General features: G+C 41.7%; 1 protein-coding gene across 1 annotated transcript in view; it reads right to left on the reverse strand.

Moving 5' to 3' along the window:
• Nucleotides 1-20,530, reverse strand: part of LOC124036673 (protein mono-ADP-ribosyltransferase PARP8-like) — a 92,277-nt gene that overhangs the window by 4,533 nt on the left and 67,214 nt on the right. The window contains exons 16-26 of the mRNA XM_046351517.1: nucleotides 15,101-15,193; nucleotides 14,806-14,931; nucleotides 14,135-14,200; nucleotides 13,167-13,234; nucleotides 10,359-10,407; nucleotides 8,283-8,395; nucleotides 6,959-7,031; nucleotides 6,370-6,439; nucleotides 5,275-5,342; nucleotides 3,350-3,419; nucleotides 1,041-1,125 (exon numbers count right to left, since the gene is read on the reverse strand). Of these exons, the coding sequence (XP_046207473.1) occupies nucleotides 1,041-1,125; nucleotides 3,350-3,419; nucleotides 5,275-5,342; nucleotides 6,370-6,439; nucleotides 6,959-7,031; nucleotides 8,283-8,395; nucleotides 10,359-10,407; nucleotides 13,167-13,234; nucleotides 14,135-14,200; nucleotides 14,806-14,931; nucleotides 15,101-15,193 (881 nt within the window). The remainder of the gene's footprint in view (nucleotides 1-1,040; nucleotides 1,126-3,349; nucleotides 3,420-5,274; nucleotides 5,343-6,369; nucleotides 6,440-6,958; nucleotides 7,032-8,282; nucleotides 8,396-10,358; nucleotides 10,408-13,166; nucleotides 13,235-14,134; nucleotides 14,201-14,805; nucleotides 14,932-15,100; nucleotides 15,194-20,530) is intronic.

Genomic DNA, 20,530 nt, shown 5'->3' on the forward strand with positions numbered 1-20,530 from the left:
AACCCCTAGTCTACTACCCTAACCCCCTAGTCTACTACCCTAACCCCTAGTCTACTACCCTAACCCCTAGTCTACTACCCTAACCCCTAGTCTGCTACCCTAACCCCTAGTCTGCTACCCTAACCCCTAGTCTGCTACCCTAACCCCTAGTCTGCTACCCTAACCCCTAGTCTGCTACCCTAACCCCTAGTCTGCTACCCTAACCCCTAGTCTCTACCCTAACCCCTAGTCTGCTACCTAACCCCTAGTCTGCTACCCTAACCCCTAGTCTGCTACCCTAACCCCTAGTCTACTACCTAACCCCTAGTCTACTACCCTAACCCCTAGTCTACTACCCTAACCCCTAGTCTACTACCCTAACCCCTAGTCTACTACCCTAACCCCTAGTCTACTACCCTAACCCCTAGTCTACTACCCTAACCCCTAGTCTACTACCCTAACCCCTAGTCTACTACCCTAACCCCTAGTCTACTACCCCCAACCCCTAGTCTTCTACCCCAACCCCTAGTCTACTACCCTAACCCCTAGTCTACTACCCTAACCCCTAGTCTACTACCCTAACCCCTAGTCTACTACCCTAACCCCTAGTCTACTACCCTAACCCCTAGTCTACTACCCTAACCCCTAGTCTTCTACCCCAACCCCTAGTCTACTACCCTAACCCCTAGTCTACTACCCCAACCCCTAGTCTGCTACCCTAACCCCTAGTCTACTACCCCAACCCCTAGTCTACTACCCTAACCCCTAGTCTTCTACCCCAACCCCTAGTCTACTACCCTAACCCCTAGTCTTCTACCCCAACCCCTAGTCTACTACCCTAACCCCTAGTCTGCTACCCTAACCCCTAGTCTACTACCCTAACCCCTAGTCTACTACCCTAACCCCTAGTCTACTACCCTAACCCCTAGTCTACTACCCTAACCCCTAGTCTACTACCCTAACCCCTAGTCTGCTTTGATGAATTGGAGACTGTAATGGATATCAATAAAGGGCATACCGTCTAATAACTACTGCAAGGAATCCTGTTTAAGCCTACTTACACGAAGAAGAAGCGTGTACAGACATGATCAGTGTTGGGAACGACCCAGATGTCTCCGTGTTTGTGCAGGTCAGGGGATGTGATTACTGGAAGAGGACAAAGAGTTTATTGCAAAAGCAATGCTATATATTCATTTTCAGAAATGTTTTTTTATTTAGTAAATTAACATTTATTGTTTTAAAAATTCTGAAATTAAATCTTGTCCCCCCCCCCTCACTATCTAATCATGGCATGGTGTTTGTTCAATGACAGTTGTGTTTGTTTAAAATCGTACCACTTGGTTTAATTTCAGAGAGACAAATAATAATTTTGTTTGGCAAAATTTGATATGGTAAATCCACCTCACTCTCAGAGAAATAAGTAGAACTGCTCGGTTTTACACAGTCAAATGTAACAAATAACTACATGTTTAATAAATAACTGTTCAAATAATACATTTGTAATATATTTGTTCTCCAATTCAATACAGTAATGAGATCTGTATGCAAAACATTTACGTTTAGCAGATGCGCTTATCCTGAGTGACTTAAAGTTAATGCATTCATTGCATTAGTTAACCACATATCCCAGTCAATTATACAGGAAACCAACATTTTATTCCAGCTACACAATGGATCTAATTCAGATGTAGGATTTTAATTGGATCATTTTTGTTGCTGAGAATTTTCCTCGCACAGTAGGAAATGCAACCTTGTAGTGTATTCGATGTTTAAAAAGGCTTCTAAAGTTATAATTTCCACTTAAAAAGTAAGACTTTATTTGTCCTTAAAAAATATATATATATAATTATAATCCACATAATTCACATTTCCTTTTGCTGCGGGATTTTCATGATGTAGCATACTGGCTCAAATTAAGATCCTACATACATCTGTAGCGTTTTGTGAAAAAAAAAAAACATTTGAATACATATTTGAAAATGTGAATTTTAAAAAAAATCTGTGAATAGGAATATTGTACACACAGTTAAGCAATACTTTGATGAAAAAGTCGGAGGTGTGAAATATTTCATTTTGGAAATAAACTCTTTATATACACATATATTAAAATAGAGTTCACATGCTGCGGCTTCAGAAAGTGTAGCCACTTATTCCACATTTTGTTGCGCTACAACCTGAATTCAGAATGGATTACATAAAATTTGTTTTAAGTTATTGCTATTGTGAAAGGTGAATTCATCTCCCAGTGTCTGGTAGAAAGCAGACTGAACCAGGTTTTCCTCTACGATTATGTCTGTGCTTAGCTCCATTCCGTTACTTTTTTATCCTGAAAAACTCCAGTCCTTAACAATTACAAGCTTTTCATAACATGATGCAGCCACCACTATACTTGAAAATATGTAGAGTGGTACTCAGTAATTTGTTGTATTGGATTTTCCCCAAACATAACACTCTATATTCAGGACAAAAAATGAATGGATTCGCCACATTTTGGGGGCAGTATTACTTTGTTGCAAACCGGATGCATATTTTGGAATACTTTTAATCTCGTAAATGCTTCTTTCTTTTCTCTCTTGTCAATTAGGTTAGTATTGTGGAGTAACTACAATGCTGTTGATCCATCCTCAGTTTTCTCCTGTCACAGCCATTAAACTCTGTTACTGTTTTAAAGTCACCAGTGGCCTCATGGTGAAATCTCTGAGCGGGTTTCCTTCCTCTCCAGCAACTGAGTTAGGAAGGACGCCTGTATCTTTGTAGTGACTGGGTGGTATTGATACACCATCCAAAGAGTAATTAATAACTTCACCATGCTCAAAGGGATATTACATTTCTGCTTTTTAGTTTTACCCATCTACCAATAGGTGCCCTTGTTTGCGAAGGCATAGAGCAATCTCCCTGATCTTTGTAGTTGAATCAGTGTTTGTAATTCACTGCTCGACTGAGGGACCTTACATATGATTGGATGTGTGGGGTACAGAGATGAGATATCACGTTTTAAACACTATTATTTCACACATAGTGACCATGCAACTTATTATGTGACTTGTGAAAAACTTTTTTTAAACTCCTGAACATATTATCTAGTTAGTCTTGCCATAACAAATTGGTTGAATACTTATTGACACAAGACATTTCAGCTTTTCATTTAAAAAAATAATAATTTGTAACACATTTCAAAGAACATAATTCCACATAAAGAAGAAAACATTTTTTTTTAATGTTATCCATTTTAAATTCAGACTGTACCAAAACCAAACTGTGGAAGAAGTCCCGGGGGTGTGAATACATTCTGAAGACACTGTATGTATTATAAGTTAAATGTCTCCATGGTTGTTCTGTGGTTACTCCAGCCCAGAGCACACATACGTACCTTCACATAAGGCTATGCACTTCAGGTTCCGACTTTGCAAAAACTGGGGCTGCTGTCCTTTCTTTGTTGACTGCAAGAGGACACAGCTCTAGTGAACACAACGTTCATTTCCCCCAGTGAACACCAGTTTTAACACAACGTTCATTTCCCCCAGTTAACACAACGTTCATTTCCCCCAGTGAACACCAGTTTTAACACAACGTTCATTTCCCCCAGTTAACACAACGTTCATTTCCCCCAGTTAACACAACGTTCATTTCCCCCAGTTAACACCAGTTTTAACACAACATTCATTTCCCCCAGTTAACACCAGTTTTAACACAACGTTCCTTTCCCCCAGTGAACACCAGTTTTAACACAACGTTCCTTTCCCCCAGTGAACACCAGTTTTAACACAACGTTCATTTCCCCCAGTTAACACCAGTTTTAACACAACGTTCGTTAACACCAGTTTTAACACACCGTTCATTTCCCCCAGTGAACACCAGTTTTAACACAACGTTCGTTAACACCAGTTTTAACACAACGTTAATTTCCCCCAGTGAACACCAGTTTTAACACAACGTTCCTTTCCCCCAGTGAACACCAGTTTTAACACAACGTTCCTTTCCCCCAGTGAACACCAGTTTTAACACAACGTTCCTTTCCCCCAGTGAACACCAGTTTTAACACAACGTTCCTTTCCCCCAGTGAACACCAGTTTTAACACAACGTTCATTTCCCCCAGTGAACACCAGTTTTAACACAACGTTCATTTCCCCCAGTTAACACCAGTTTTAACACAACGTTCCTTTCCCCCAGTGAACACCAGTTTTAACACAACGTTCGTTAACACCAGTTTTAACACACCGTTCATTTCCCCCAGTGAACACCAGTTTTAACACAACGTTCATTTCCCCCAGTGAACACCAGTTTTAACACAACGTTCATTTCCCCCAGTGAACACCAGTTTTAACACAACGTTAATTTCCCCCAGTTAACACCAGTTTTAACACAACGTTCCTTTCCCCCAGTGAACACCAGTTTTAACACAACGTTCGTTAACACCAGTTTTAACACACCGTTCATTTCCCCCAGTGAACACCAGTTTTAACACAACGTTCGTTAACACCAGTTTTAACACAACGTTAATTTCCCCCAGTGAACACCAGTTTTAACACAAGGTTCCTTTCCCCCAGTGAACACCAGTTTTAACACAACGTTCGTTAACACCAGTTTTAACATACCGTTCATTTCCCCCAGTGAACACCAGTTTTAACACAACGTTCGTTAACACCAGTTTTAACACAACGTTAATTTCCCCCAGTGAACACCAGTTTTAACACAACGTTCATTTCCCCCAGTGAACACCAGTTTTAACACAACGTTCGTTAACACCAGTTTTAACATACCGTTCATTTCCCCCAGTGAACACCAGTTTTAACACAACGTTCGTTAACACCAGTTTTAACACAACGTTAATTTCCCCCAGTGAACACCAGTTTTAACACAACGTTCATTTCCCCCAGTGAACACCAGTTTTAACACAACGTTCGTTAACACCAGTTTTAACACAACGTTAATTTCCCCCAGTGAACACCAGTTTTAACACAACGTTCCTTTCCCCCAGTGAACACCAGTTTTAACACAACGTTCATTTCCCCCAGTGAACACCAGTTTTAACACAACGTTCCTTTCCCCCAGTGAACACCAGTTTTAACACAACGTTCATTTCCCCCAGTGAACACCAGTTTTAACACAACGTTCATTTCCCCCAGTGAACACCAGTTTTAACACAACGTTCATTTCCCCCAGTTAACACCAGTTTTAACACAACGTTCCTTTCCCCCAGTGAACACCAGTTTTAACACAACGTTCATTTCCCCCAGTGAACACCAGTTTTAACACTGCACTATACAGAAGTTTTGGGGAGTTTTCATGATTACCTGTAAGTTAGTCTTGTTTGTAGCAGTTTCGTCCTTCGAAGTAACTTTCAACTGTTTTTTGTTCATCCCTGAATGGGAGAGATGTTAAAATAACAATCAGGACAACATTTGGTCTGGAAATCAGACACTGCTCTGCTCTGAAAACGGGGCACGTTTAAAAAAACAAACATAAAAAACAAACAAACGGGAGAGTAAATAAATCTAGACTTTATTGTGCAGAAAGAACATGTCGGTCACAGTGTCTTGGTTCACGTACTGCAGAGTTGAACTGTTACATTGTAACTAACTACTCTGGTAGGACAACAGACGTACTGCAGAGTTGAACTGTTACATTGTAACTAACTACTCTGGTAGGACAACAGACGTACTGCAGAGTTGAACTGTTACATTGTAACTAACTACTCTGGTAGGACAACAGACGTACTGCAGAGTTGAACTGTTACATTGTAACTAACTACTCTGGTAGGACAACAGACGTACTGCAGAGTTGAACTGTTACATTGTAACTAACTACTCTAGTAGGACAACAGACGTACTGCAGAGTTGAACTGTTACATTGTAACTAACTACTCTAGTAGGACAACAGACGTACTGCAGAGTTGAACTGTTACATTGTAACTAACTACTCTGGTAGGACAACAGACTCAGTCATCACATAACTTTAACTACTCTGGTAGGACAACAGACTCAGTCATCACATAACTTTAACTACCCTGGTAGGACAACAGACCCAGTCATCACATAACTTTAACTACCCTGGTAGGACAACAGACTCAGTCACATAACTTGTAATTCACGTATTAAAGCCTCAGCGATATGACAGACGCACAAAGTAAATAGCATAAGGGGGGGGTCAATTTCCGCAACTACTAAGAGCGTTGAAGTGCGAGGTTCGACTTGTCCCTCTGTTTTGGTGCCCTGGCGACCACGCTGTAACCTCTCTTAAAAGCCAAACCGTACAGATACTGCGTGACAGCGAAGTCTTGCATCTCGCTCATCTCAATATCTGCGGCACTGCTAGTGTCAACGTCATTTCACTGAGTCTACCTGTTAAAATGAATTACAAAGTTCCTGTAGATTGGTTTTTCTGGGTACCTGAGTAACCAAATGATATGCTTGACATTGGGCTGATATAGATCCCACTCCCGTAGATGGCGCCATGGAGCTGCCGACAGACAACAACCACAACTATTAGAGGCGTTTGGTCTGCAGAGATAACGTAAAAAATATATGCAACATATTTGAAATAATGTATGGTGCCGGTTAGGGCCGGGACGATACCAGTATCGCGATACAAAACACAAAGCAGATTTAACTTGTTTTTAGGAAAAACGGCTTTAATGTTTGGTAACAAACACGTTGTCATCCACAGTTACATGAATTTATTATCCAGGCTACACATAATATATATTACATACCCGCAGCTTTTTAAAAGGACCAATGGGTTTTGGTCTGCTTCATGTTTTCATTTTTGTCTCGGAAAAAAATATTGCAATACTGGTGTCATCACAGCTCTTAGTAACAGTGTGGTTTGGAGTGAATGCTCTTTGTGTTATTACATTTACTCAGACCCACTGTTTACCATACACAGTAGTCTCAGGCAGTTGAAATCACAGATTGTGCTTTTTAAAAGGCTGATAAACAATTATTGGATTTGAAGATATATATATATTTTTGTTTTTACCTGAAGTCTTGTGTTGGATGCAACCACCAAACCGTTTCGCAAAATGGAGTGCCAATTTTCTATGTGAGAACCACTGAACAGAGAAAAAGGTCATAATGAATTATCCAATACATTATCTACTGTGTTCATCAAATAAAAGTTAATTCTCCAACTGAAAATAGCAGTGATTTTAAAAACAACATGTTTCAGAAACATAGTGTACGACTGAAGTACTTTTCAAACAAGTGTAAGATAAAAAAATAAAAATAAACTTCAAAAACATTGAGAGCACTTGTGTGCTTTCATGAGCATATTTTAATGATACAGAGGAAGACCAGCAAACGTTACCAACATATCCTGAAATAACATATATATAAATATTTTTTTTGATAGTTAAACTTGAAATGGGCATGGTCGAAATTGACTCAACAACCAAAAACAAATCTCTATCTTTAGCTTTCTTAAAATGACCCAACAAATCTCTATCTTTAGCTTTCTTAAAATGACCCAACAAATCTCTATCTTTAGCTTTCTTAAAATGACCCAACAAATCTCTATCTTTAGCTTTCTTAAAATGACCCAACAAATCTCTATCTTTAGCTTTCTTAAAATGACCCAACAAATCTCTATCTTTAGCTTTCTTAAAATGACCCAACAAATCTAGTTATTTCTAGTTGTTTATCAAAGTTAACTGGTTTTGTACTAACCCCCCCCTCCCCCTCTCTGTTTTTATATATATATATAAAAACATATATATATATACATACACATATATATATATATACATACACATATATATATATACACATACACATATATATATATATACATACACATATATATATATATACATACACATATATATATATATACATACACATATATATATATATACATACACATATATATATATATACATACACATATATATATATATACATACACATATATATATATATACATACACATATATATATATATACATACACATATATATATATATACATACACATATATATATATATACATACACATATATATATATACATACACATATATATATATACATACACATATATATATATATACATACACATATATATATACACATATACATACACATATATATATATATATATACACATATATATATATACATACACATATATATATATATATACATACACATATATATATATATATACACACACATATATATATATATATACACATACATATATATACATATATATATATATACATATATATATATATACATATATATATATATACATATATATATATATACATATATATATATATGATAACAAAAGGGGGAACATACTGGAAAGCGAAGGTACTCCCAAAGAGGTTTTTGGCAGCTCTGAAGTTGGACTCTTTGGCAGGAGGACTGCTGAGTAGAAGGAACTGGTGTGGGGTGTGCATGAACTTCAGCTGCTGCAGTCACGAGAGACAGGAGACACAACACGTCACAGGTGTCCCAAATGGCACCCTAGTCCCTATATAGAGCAGGTAAAAAGTAGTGCACTATATAGGGAATAGGGTGTGATTTGGGACACCGCATTCACTCTCTCCTTTTCTGTTCTCTCTGTTCTTCACAACTCTACAATCAGCCGGTCTCCTCACCTCACTCTACAATCAGCCTGTCTCCTCACCTCACTCTACAATCAGCCTGTCTCCTCACCTCACTCTACAATCAGCCTGTCTTCTCACCTCACTCTACAATCAGCCTGTCTTCTCACCTCACTCTACAATCAGCCTGTCTTCTCACCTCACTCTACAATCAGCCTGTCTTCTCACCTCACTCTACAATCAGCCTGTCTTCTCACCTCACTCTACAATCAGCCTGTCTTCTCACCTCACTCTACAATCAGCCTGTCTTCTCACCTCACTCTACAATCAGCCTGTCTTCTCACCTCACTCTACAATCAGCCTGTCTTCTCACCTCACTCTACAATCAGCCTGTCTTCTCACCTCACTCTACAATCAGCCTGTCTTCTCACCTCACTCTACAATCAGCCTGTCTTCTCACCTCACTCTACAATCAGCCTGTCTTCTCACCTCACTCTACAATCAGCCTGTCTTCTCACCTCACTCTACAATCAGCCTGTCTTCTCACCTCACTCTACAATCAGCCTGTCTTCTCACCTCACTCTACAATCAGCCTGTCTTCTCACCTCACTCTACAATCAGCCTGTCTTCTCACCTCACTCTACAATCAGCCTGTCTTCTCACCTCACTCTACAATCAGCCTGTCTTCTCACCTCACTCTACAATCAGCCTGTCTTCTCACCTCACTCTACAATCAGCCTGTCTTCTCACCTCACTCTACAATCAGCCTGTCTTCTCACCTCACTCTACAATCAGCCTGTCTTCTCACCTCACTCTACAATCAGCCTGTCTTCTCACCTCACTCTACAATCAGCCTGTCTTCTCACCTCACTCTACAACCAGCCTGTCTTCTCACCTCACTCTACAACCAGCCTGTCTTCTCACCTCACTCTACAACCAGCCTGTCTTCTCACCTCACTCTACAACCAGCCTGTCTTCTCACCTCACTCTACAACCAGCCTGTCTTCTCACCTCACTCTACAACCAGCCTGTCTTCTCACCTCACTCTACAATCAGCCTGTCTTCTCACCTCACTCTACAATCAGCCTGTCTTCTCACCTCACTCTATAATCAGCCTATTTTATTTAACCTTAATTTAACTAGGTAAGTCAATTAAGAACAAATTATTATTTTATAATGACTGCCTACCCTGGTCAAACCCTCTCCTAACCCAGACGACACTGGGCCAATTGTGCGCCGCCCTATGGGACTCCGGATCACGGCCGGTTGTGATACAGCCCGGGATCGAACCAGGGTCTGTAGTGATGCCTTAGACCGCTGCGCCACTCGGGAGCCCATGTCGTATGACTTCATTCTATAAATCAGCCTGTTTTAGGACTTCACAGGAACACCTAGAAAAGACCTAACGCCGGACGAGAAAATACCATCAGAGAGATATTACATCGTCTAGGGAGATTAAGATTAAGCCAGACTTAATCATATATATATATATTACATCTGTTTTATTTTTATTTGTAGTTTTTCAGTAACTCTAGTTCCATCTAGTGGGGCAGCAGGGTAGCCTAGTGGTTAGAGAGTTGGACTAGTAACCGGAAGGTTGAAAGATCGAATCCCCGAGCTGACAAGGTACAAATCTGTCGTTCTGCCCCCTGAACAAGGCAGTTACCCCGCTGTTCCTAGACCAGTTAACCCGCTGTTCCCCGGTAAGCCTTCATTGTAAAATAAGAATTTGTTCTTAACTGACTTGCCTAGTTAAATAAAAGGTAAAATCATTATTATTATTATTGTTTTAAAAATGTAATCTCCTCTAATGATGTATAAAACTCACTCTGGTTACTGGTAGTTTGACGATGTGTGACCTGTTACTGCATATTACCCTGGAGAGAAAAACAAAACGGGTTCAATTAGACATGAACCGTTTGCAATACAATACCTCCAGCAGCTGCTAGATTGACCTGTTGTTACATTCACACTTTCTCTTCTGTTGAATGTACGAAGCCACTGTCTCATGTCCTGGTCTAACTGTACATTCAATATGACAGTCAAGGTCTCTGACGACTGATTGAATTGCAGGCTGACATTGGCCTAACAGCCGGAAACATTGGTTTTGCTCCTTTTGCCTCTGAAATGAATAAATAACATAAAACCATTTTGAAACCTTTTTTTCGATTTCGGGACTCGTGACACAAAAATCTTACGTTTCAGGAAAAAAAATTGATTTATTGGGGAAATCAAGTAAAGGTTTTCTTACCATGGCAGTATATGTATATGTATGTATGTATATATGCCATTTAGCAGACGCTTTTATCCAAAGCGACTTACAGTCATGTGTGCAAACATTCTACGTATGGGTGGTCCCGGGGATCGAACCCACTACCCTGGCGTTACAAGCGCCATGCTCTACCAACTGAGCTACAGAAGGACCAAGGGGTTTCTTACCATGGCAGTAAGGGGTTTTCTTACCATGGCAGTAAGGGGGTTTCTTACCATGGCAGTAAGGGGGTTTTCTTACCATGGCAGTAAGGGGGTTTTCTTACCATGGCAGTAAGGGGTTTCTTACCATGGCAGTAAGGGGGTTTCTTACCATGGCAGTAAGGGGGTTTCTTACCATGGCAGTAAGGGGTTTCTTACCATGGCAGTAAGGGGTTTCTTACCATGGCAGTAAGGGGTTTCTTACCATGGCAGTAAGGGGTTTCTTACCATGGCAGTAAGGGGTTTCTTACCATGGTTACTTACCATGGCAGTAAGGGGGCAGTTTCTTACCATGGCAGTAAGGGGTTTCTTACCATGGCAGTAAGGGGTTTCTTACCATGGCAGTAAGGGGGTTTCTTACCATGGCAGTAAGGGGTTTCTTACCATGGCAGTAAGGGGGTTTCTTACCATGGCAGTAAGGGGGTTTCTTACCATGGCAGTAAGGGGTTAGCTACCATGGCAGTAAGGGGTTAGCTGCCATGGCAGTAAGGGGGTTTCTTGCCATGGCAGTAAGGGGTTTCTTACCATGGCAGTAAGGGGTTTCTTACCATGGCAGTAAGGGGTTACTTACCATGGCAGTAAGGGGTTACCTTACCATGGCAGTAAGGGGTTATTTACCATGGCAGTAAGGGGTTTAGGGTTACTTACCATGGCAGTAAGGGAGTTACTTACCATGGCAGTAAGGGGTTACTTACCATGGCAGTAAGGGGTTTCTTACCATGGCATGGCAGTTTCTTACCATGCAGGGGTTTCTTACCATGGCAGTAAGGAGTTTCTTACCATGGCAGTAAGGGGTTTCTTACCATGGCAGTAAGGGTTTCTTACCATGGCAGTAAGGGGTTTCTTACCATGGCAGTAAGGGGTTTCTTACCATGGCAGTTTCTTACCATGGCAGGGGTTTCTTACCATGGCAGTAAGGGGGTTTCTTGCCATGGCAGTAAGGGGGTTTCTTACCATGGCAGTAAGGGGTTACTTACCATGGCAGTAAGGGGTTACCTACCATGGCAGTAAGGGGTTACCTACCATGGCAGTAAGGGGTTACCTACCATGGCAGTAAGGGGTTACCTACCATGGCAGTAAGGGGTTACCTACCATGGCAGTAAGGGGTTACCTACCATGGCAGTAAGGGGTTACCTACCATGGCAGTAAGGGGTTACCTACCATGGCAGTAAGGGGTTACCTACCATGGCAGTAAGGGGTTTCTTACCATGGCAGTAAAGGGGTTTCTTACCATGGCAGTAAAGGGGTTTCTTACCATGGCAGTAAAGGGGTTTCTTACCATGGCAGTAAGGGAGTTACTTACCATGGCAGTAAAGGGGTTTCTTACCATGGCAGTAAAGGGGTTTCTTACCATGTCAGTAAGGGGTTTCTTACCATGGCAGTAAAGGGGTTTCTTACCATGGCAGTAAAGGGGTTTCTTACCATGGCAGTAAGGGGGTTTCTTACCATGGCAGTAAGGGGGTTTCTTACCATGGCAGTAAGGGGTTTCTTACCATGGCAGTAAAGGGGTTTCTTACCATGGCAGTAAGGGGTTTCTTACCATGGCAGTAAGGGGTTTCTTACCATGGCAGTAAGGGGTTTCTTACCATGGCAGTAAGGGGGTTTCTTACCATGGCAGTAAGGGGGTTTCTTACCATGGCAGTAAGGGGTTTCTTACCATGGCAGTAAGGGGTTTCTTACCATGGCAGTAAGGGGTTTCTTACCATGGCAGTAAGGGGGTTTCTTACCATGGCAGTAAGGGGTTTCTTACCATGGCAGTAAGGGGTTTCTTACCATGGCAGTAAGGGGTCTCTTACCATGGCAGTAAGGGTCTCTTACCATGGCAGTAAGGGTCTCTTACCATGGCAGTAAGGGGTCTCTTACCATGGCAGTAAGGGGTCTCTTACCATGGCAGTAAGGGGTCTCTTACCATGGCAGTAAGGGGTCTCTTACCATGGCAGTAAGGGGTCTCTTACCATGGCAGTAAGGTGTCTCTTACCATGGCAGTAAGGGGTCTCTTACCATGGCAGTAAGGGGTCTCTTACCATGGCAGTAAGGGGTCTCTTACCATGGCAGTAAGGGGTCTCTTACCATGGCAGTAAGGGGTCTCTTACCATGGCAGTAAGGGGTTTCTTACCATGGCAGTAAGGGGGTTTCTTACCATGGCAGTAAAGGGGTTTCTTACCATGTCAGTAAGGGGTGAGCTAAAGGATCATGCTTGTCCATCTGCCTCTTAATCTCCAGGTAAGGTGCCTGTAGAGAAACAACCTTCATTTAACACCACTGGCTCAATGGGTACAACGTGACAGCACACACACACACACAGGGGAGACATAGGAGGGGATGAGAGACATGACGAATTAGGTCCTAAACACGATGAAGAGGTAAGGCTGTCGAGGGTTAGGGTTAGTTACCTGGGACATTTCTCTGATAGAGCCAAGGGTCAAGGGCTAGGGTTAGTTACCTGGGACATTTCTCTGATAGAGCTAAAGGTCAAGGGCTAGGGTTAGTTACCTGGGACATTTCTCTGATAGAGCTAAGGGTCAAGGGTTAGGGTTAGTTACCTGGGACATTTCTCTGATAGAGCTAAGGGTCAAGGGTTAGTTACCTGGGACATTTCTCTGATAGAGGTGAGGGTCAAGGGTTAAGGTTAGTTACCTGGGACATTTCTCTGATAGAGCTAAGGGTCAAGGGTTAGGGTGAGTTACCTGGGACATTTCTCTGATAGAGCTAAGGGTCAAGGGTTAGGGTTAGTTACCTGGGACATTTCTCTGATAGAGCTAAGGGTCAAGGGTTAGGGTTAGTTACCTGGGACATTTCTCTGATAGAGCTAAGGGTCAAGGGTTAGTTACCTGGGACATTTCTCTGATAGAGGTGAGGGTCAAGGGTCAAGGGTTAAGGTTAGTTACCTGGGACATTTCTCTGATAGAGCTAAGGGTCAAGGGTTAGGGTGAGTTACCTGGGACATTTCTCTGATAGAGCTAAGGGTCAAGGGTTAGGGTTAGTTACCTGGGACATTTCTCTGATAGAGCTAAGGGTCAAGGGTTAGGGTTAGTTACCTGGGACATTTCTCTGATAGAGCTAAGGGTCAAGGGTTAGTTACCTGGGACATTTCTCTGATAGAGCTAAGGGTCAAGGGTTAGGGTTAGTTACCTGGGACATTTCTCTGATAGAGGTGAGACTGTCAAGGGCTCTCATCACTCGGTCATAGTCCTTTTTCTGAAATGAACCACAAGCATCATGGATCACAGGCAGTATGAACCACTTCAGAAAAGGACACAGTGAAACTCAGCAAGGATCTACCAACAACAACTAAAGTCCTCTGCATATTCAACTAAATGGTCTTTATATGGATTAGTCTCATAAATCTTATATTTTTTTGGGGGGGGGGTTGGATTTATTGCGGGAATTCATCAAATTACTGCTTATAAAAGCTATATCCTGGGGTTGAAGGCCTAAGGCTGTTAGTAGGTTCAGGGTTAGTAAACCATACCCGGGGGTTGAAGGCCTGAGGCTGTTAGTAGGTTCAGGGTTAGTAAACCATACCCGGGGGTTGAAGGCCTAAGGCTGTTAGTAGGTTCGGGGGTTGAAGGCCTAAGGTTGTTAGTAGGTTCAGGGTTAGTACACCATACCCGGGGATTGAAGGCCTGAGGCTGTTAGTAGGTTCAGGGTTAGTAAACCATACCCGGGGGTTGAAGGCCTGAGGCTGTTAGTAGGTTCAGGGTTAGTAAACCATACCCGGGGGTTGAAGGCCTAAGGCTGTTAGTAGGTTCGGGGGTTGAAGGCCTAAGGCTGTTAGTAGGTACAGGGTTAGTACACCATACCCGGGGGTTGAAGGCCAGTGCCTGGGAGTCACACGGATCAACCACGGAGGGATATGGCTCAAAGATGACCACTTTCCTGGGAGACTCTAGAGCAGACCTACACATGGACACCAACAGGTCCACCACCTAGGAAACAGAGACGAACACTTCGCCAGCTGTGTGTGTGTGTGTGTGTGTGTGTGTGTGTGTGTGTGTGTGTGTGTGTGTGTGTGTGTGTGTGTGTGTGTGTGTGTGTGTGTGTGTGTGTGTGTCTCGTGTGTGCGTGTCTCGTGTGTGTGTGTGTGCGCGCGCATACCTGAGCCCCTGTGGCGATCTCGTCGGCTGCCTCGTTCATCACCCCCAGTGTTTGAAAGGCAAACACACACAGTTCCCGCTCACACACGGTGGGCTGTGTGGTGGACACACCACATAGGATCATTCAGATAGATCTCTTGTTTAGCGTTATAGCATATTTTCTCCCTCTAACTGTATATATAGATAGTAATGGGTGTGCTGCTCGTTAGCAAGTAGGTTGTTTTGGGTTAAATGAGTCAGAAACCACAGTCTACCACAAGTACTACTGATATACAAAGCCCTGACCTACAGTTGTGTCATTATGACTCAGGACAGTGATCTATAGTTGTATCATTAGGACTCAGGACAGTGATCTATAGTTGTATCATTATGACTCAGGACAGTGATCTATAGTTGTATCATTAGGACTCAGGACAGTGATCTATAGTTGTATCATTAGGACTCAGGACAGTGATCTATAGTTGTATCATTAGGACTCAGGACAGTGATCTATAGTTGTATCATTATGACTCAGGACAGTGATCTATAGTTGTGTCATTATGACTCAGGACAGTGATCTATAGTTGTGTCATTAGGACTCAGGACAGTGATCTATAGTTGTGTCATTATGACTCAGGACAGTGATCTATAGTTGTGTCATTAGGAGGACTCAGGACAGTGATCTATAGTTGTGTCATTATGACTCAGGACAGTGATCTATAGTTGTGTCATTAGGAGGACTCAGGACAGTGATCTATAGTTGTGTCATTATGACTCAGGACAGTGACCTATAGTTGTATCATTAGGAGGACTCAGGACAGTGATCTATAGTTGTGTCATTAGGACTCAGGACAGTGATCTATAGTTGTATCATTAGGAGGACTCAGGACAGTGATCTATAGTTGTGTCATTAGGACTCAGGACAGTGATCTATAGTTGTGTCATTAGGACTCAGGACAGTGATCTATAGTTGTGTCATTAGGACTCAGGACAGTGACCTATAGTTGTATCATTAGGAGGACTCAGGACAGTGATCTATAGTTGTGTCATTAGGACTCAGGACAGTGATCTATAGTTGTATCATTAGGAGGACTCAGGACAGTGATCTATAGTTGTGTCATTAGGACTCAGGACAGTGACCTATAGTTGTATCATTAGGAGGACTCAGGACAGTGATCTATAGTTGTGTCATTATGACTCAGGACAGTGATCTATAGTTGTGTCATTAGGAGGACTCAGGACAGTGATCTATAGTTGTGTCATTAGGACTCAGGACAGTGATCTATAGTTGTATCATTAGGAGGACTCAGGACAGTGATCTATAGTTGTATCATTAGGACTCAGGACAGTGATCTATAGTTGTATCATTAGGAGGACTCAGGACAGTGATCTATAGTTGTGTCATTAGGACTCAGGACAGTGATCTATAGTTGTGTCATTAGGAGGACTCAGGACAGTGATCTATAGTTGTGTCATTAGGACTTAGGACAGTGATCTATAGTTGTATCATTAGGAGGACTCAGGACAGTGATCTATAGTTGTGTCATTAGGACTCAGGACAGTGATCTATAGTTGTATCATTAGGAGGACTCAGGACAGTGATCCATAGTTGTATCATTAGGACTCAGGACAGTGATCTATAGTTGTGTCATTATGACTCAGGACAGTGACCTATAGTTGTGTCATTAGGACTCAGGACAGTGATCTATAGTTGTGTCATTAGGACTCAGGACAGTGACCTATAGTTGTATCATTAGGAGGACTCAGGACAGTGATCTATAGTTGTGTCATTAGGACTCAGGACAGTGATCTATAGTTGTATCATTAGGAGGACTCAGGACAGTGATCTATAGTTGTGTCATTAGGACTCAGGACAGTGATCTATAGTTGTGTCATTAGGACTCAGGACAGTGATCTATAGTTGTGTCATTATGACTCAGGACAGTGACCTATAGTTGTATCATTAGGAGGACTCAGGACAGTGATCTATAGTTGTGTCATTATGACTCAGGACAGTGATCTATAGTTGTGTCATTAGGAGGACTCAGGACAGTGATCTATAGTTGTGTCATTATGACTCAGGACAGTGACCTATAGTTGTATCATTAGGAGGACTCAGGACAGTGATCTATAGTTGTGTCATTATGACTCAGGACAGTGATCTATAGTTGTGTCATTAGGAGGACTCAGGACAGTGATCTATAGTTGTGTCATTAGGACTCAGGACAGTGATCTATAGTTGTATCATTAGGACTCAGGACAGTGATCTATAGTTGTATCATTAGGAGGACTCAGGACAGTGATCTATAGTTGTGTCATTATGACTCAGGACAGTGACCTATAGTTGTATCATTAGGAGGACTCAGGACAGTGATCTATAGTTGTGTCATTATGACTCAGGACAGTGATCTATAGTTGTGTCATTAGGAGGACTCAGGACAGTGATCTATAGTTGTGTCATTAGGACTCAGGACAGTGATCTATAGTTGTATCATTAGGACTCAGGACAGTGATCTATAGTTGTATCATTAGGAGGACTCAGGACAGTGATCTATAGTTGTGTCATTATGACTCAGGACAGTGATCTATAGTTGTGTCATTAGGACTCAGGACAGTGATCTATAGTTGTGTCATTATGACTCAGGACAGTGACCTATAGTTGTATCATTAGGAGGACTCAGGACAGTGATCTATAGTTGTGTCATTATGACTCAGGACAGTGATCTATAGTTGTGTCATTAGGAGGACTCAGGACAGTGATCTATAGTTGTGTCATTAGGACTCAGGACAGTGATCTATAGTTGTGTCATTAGGACTCAGGACAGTGACCTATAGTTGTATCATTAGGAGGACTCAGGACAGTGATCTATAGTTGTGTCATTAGGACTCAGGACAGTGATCTATAGTTGTATCATTAGGAGGACTCAGGACAGTGATCTATAGTTGTGTCATTAGGACTCAGGACAGTGATCTATAGTTGTGTCATTAGGACTCAGGACAGTGATCTATAGTTGTGTCATTATGACTCAGGACAGTGACCTATAGTTGTATCATTAGGAGGACTCAGGACAGTGATCTATAGTTGTGTCATTATGACTCAGGACAGTGATCTATAGTTGTGTCATTAGGAGGACTCAGGACAGTGATCTATAGTTGTGTCATTATGACTCAGGACAGTGACCTATAGTTGTATCATTAGGAGGACTCAGGACAGTGATCTATAGTTGTGTCATTATGACTCAGGACAGTGATCTATAGTTGTGTCATTAGGAGGACTCAGGACAGTGATCTATAGTTGTGTCATTAGGACTCAGGACAGTGATCTATAGTTGTATCATTAGGACTCAGGACAGTGATCTATAGTTGTATCATTAGGAGGACTCAGGACAGTGATCTATAGTTGTGTCATTATGACTCAGGACAGTGATCTATAGTTGTGTCATTAGGACTCAGGACAGTGATCTATAGTTGTGTCATTATGACTCAGGACAGTGACCTATAGTTGTATCATTAGGAGGACTCAGGACAGTGATCTATAGTTGTGTCATTATGACTCAGGACAGTGATCTATAGTTGTGTCATTAGGAGGACTCAGGACAGTGATCTATAGTTGTGTCATTAGGACTCAGGACAGTGATCTATAGTTGTATCATTAGGAGGACTCAGGACAGTGATCTATAGTTGTATCATTAGGACTCAGGACAGTGATCTATAGTTGTATCATTAGGAGGACTCAGGACAGTGATCTATAGTTGTGTCATTAGGACTCAGGACAGTGATCTATAGTTGTGTCATTAGGAGGACTCAGGACAGTGATCTATAGTTGTGTCATTAGGACTTAGGACAGTGATCTATAGTTGTATCATTAGGAGGACTCAGGACAGTGATCTATAGTTGTGTCATTAGGACTCAGGACAGTGATCTATAGTTGTATCATTAGGAGGACTCAGGACAGTGATCCATAGTTGTATCATTAGGACTCAGGACAGTGATCTATAGTTGTGTCATTATGACTCAGGACAGTGACCTATAGTTGTGTCATTAGGACTCAGGACAGTGATCTATAGTTGTGTCATTATGAGGACTCAGGACAGTGATCTATAGTTGTGTCATTAGGACTCAGGACAGTGATCTATAGTTGTATCATTAGGAGGACTCAGGACAGTGATCTATAGTTGTGTCATTAGGACTCAGGACAGTGATCTATAGTTGTATCATTAGGAGGACTCAGGACAGTGATCTATAGTTGTGTCATTAGGACTTAGGACAGTGATCTATAGTTGTATCATTAGGAGGACTCAGGACAGTGATCTATAGTTGTGTCATTAGGACTCAGGACAGTGATCTATAGTTGTATCATTAGGAGGACTCAGGACAGTGATCCATAGTTGTATCATTAGGACTCAGGACAGTGATCTATAGTTGTGTCATTATGACTCAGGACAGTGACCTATAGTTGTGTCATTAGGACTCAGGACAGTGACCTATAGTTGTGTCATTAGGAGGACTCAGGACAGTGATCTATAGTTGTGTCATTATGACTCAGGACAGTGATCTATAGTTGTGTCATTAGGAGGACTCAGGACAGTGATCTATAGTTGTATCATTAGGACTCAGGACAGTAGTCTATAGTTGTATCATTAGGACTCAGGACAGTGATCTATAGTTGTATCATTAGGAGGACTCAGGACAGTGATCCATAGTTGTATCATTAGGAGAACTCAGGACAGTGATCTATAGTTGTATCATTAGGAGGACTCAGGACAGTGACCTATAGTTGTATCATTAGGAGGACTCAGGACAGTGATCTATAGTTGTATCATTAGGACTCAGGACAGTGATCTATAGTTGTATCATTAGGAGGACTCAGGACAGTGACCTATAGTTGTATCATTAGGACTCAGGACAGTGACCTATAGTTGTATCATTAGGACTCAGGACAGTGATCTATAGTTGTATCATTAGGACTCAGGACAGTGATCTATAGTTGTATCATTAGGACTCAGGACAGTGATCTATAGTCGTATCATTAGGACTCAGGACAGTGGTCTATAGTTGTATCATTATGACTCAGGACAGTGATCTATAGTTGTATCATTAGGACTCAGGACAGTGACCTATAGTTGTATCATTAGGACTCAGGACAGTGATCTATAGTTGTATCATTAGGACTCAGGACAGTGGTCTATAGTTGTATCATTAGGACTCAGGACAGTGACCTATAGTTGTGTCATTAGGAGGACTCAGGACAGTGATCTATAGTTGTGTCATTATGACTCAGGACAGTGATCTATAGTTGTGTCATTAGGAGGACTCAGGACAGTGATCTATAGTTGTATCATTAGGACTCAGGACAGTAGTCTATAGTTGTATCATTAGGACTCAGGACAGTGATCTATAGTTGTATCATTAGGAGGACTCAGGACAGTGATCCATAGTTGTATCATTAGGA

This window comes from Oncorhynchus gorbuscha, linkage group LG05 (genome assembly GCF_021184085.1).
Source record: "Oncorhynchus gorbuscha isolate QuinsamMale2020 ecotype Even-year linkage group LG05, OgorEven_v1.0, whole genome shotgun sequence".
In the NCBI taxonomy this organism is placed as follows: domain Eukaryota; kingdom Metazoa; phylum Chordata; class Actinopteri; order Salmoniformes; family Salmonidae; genus Oncorhynchus; species Oncorhynchus gorbuscha.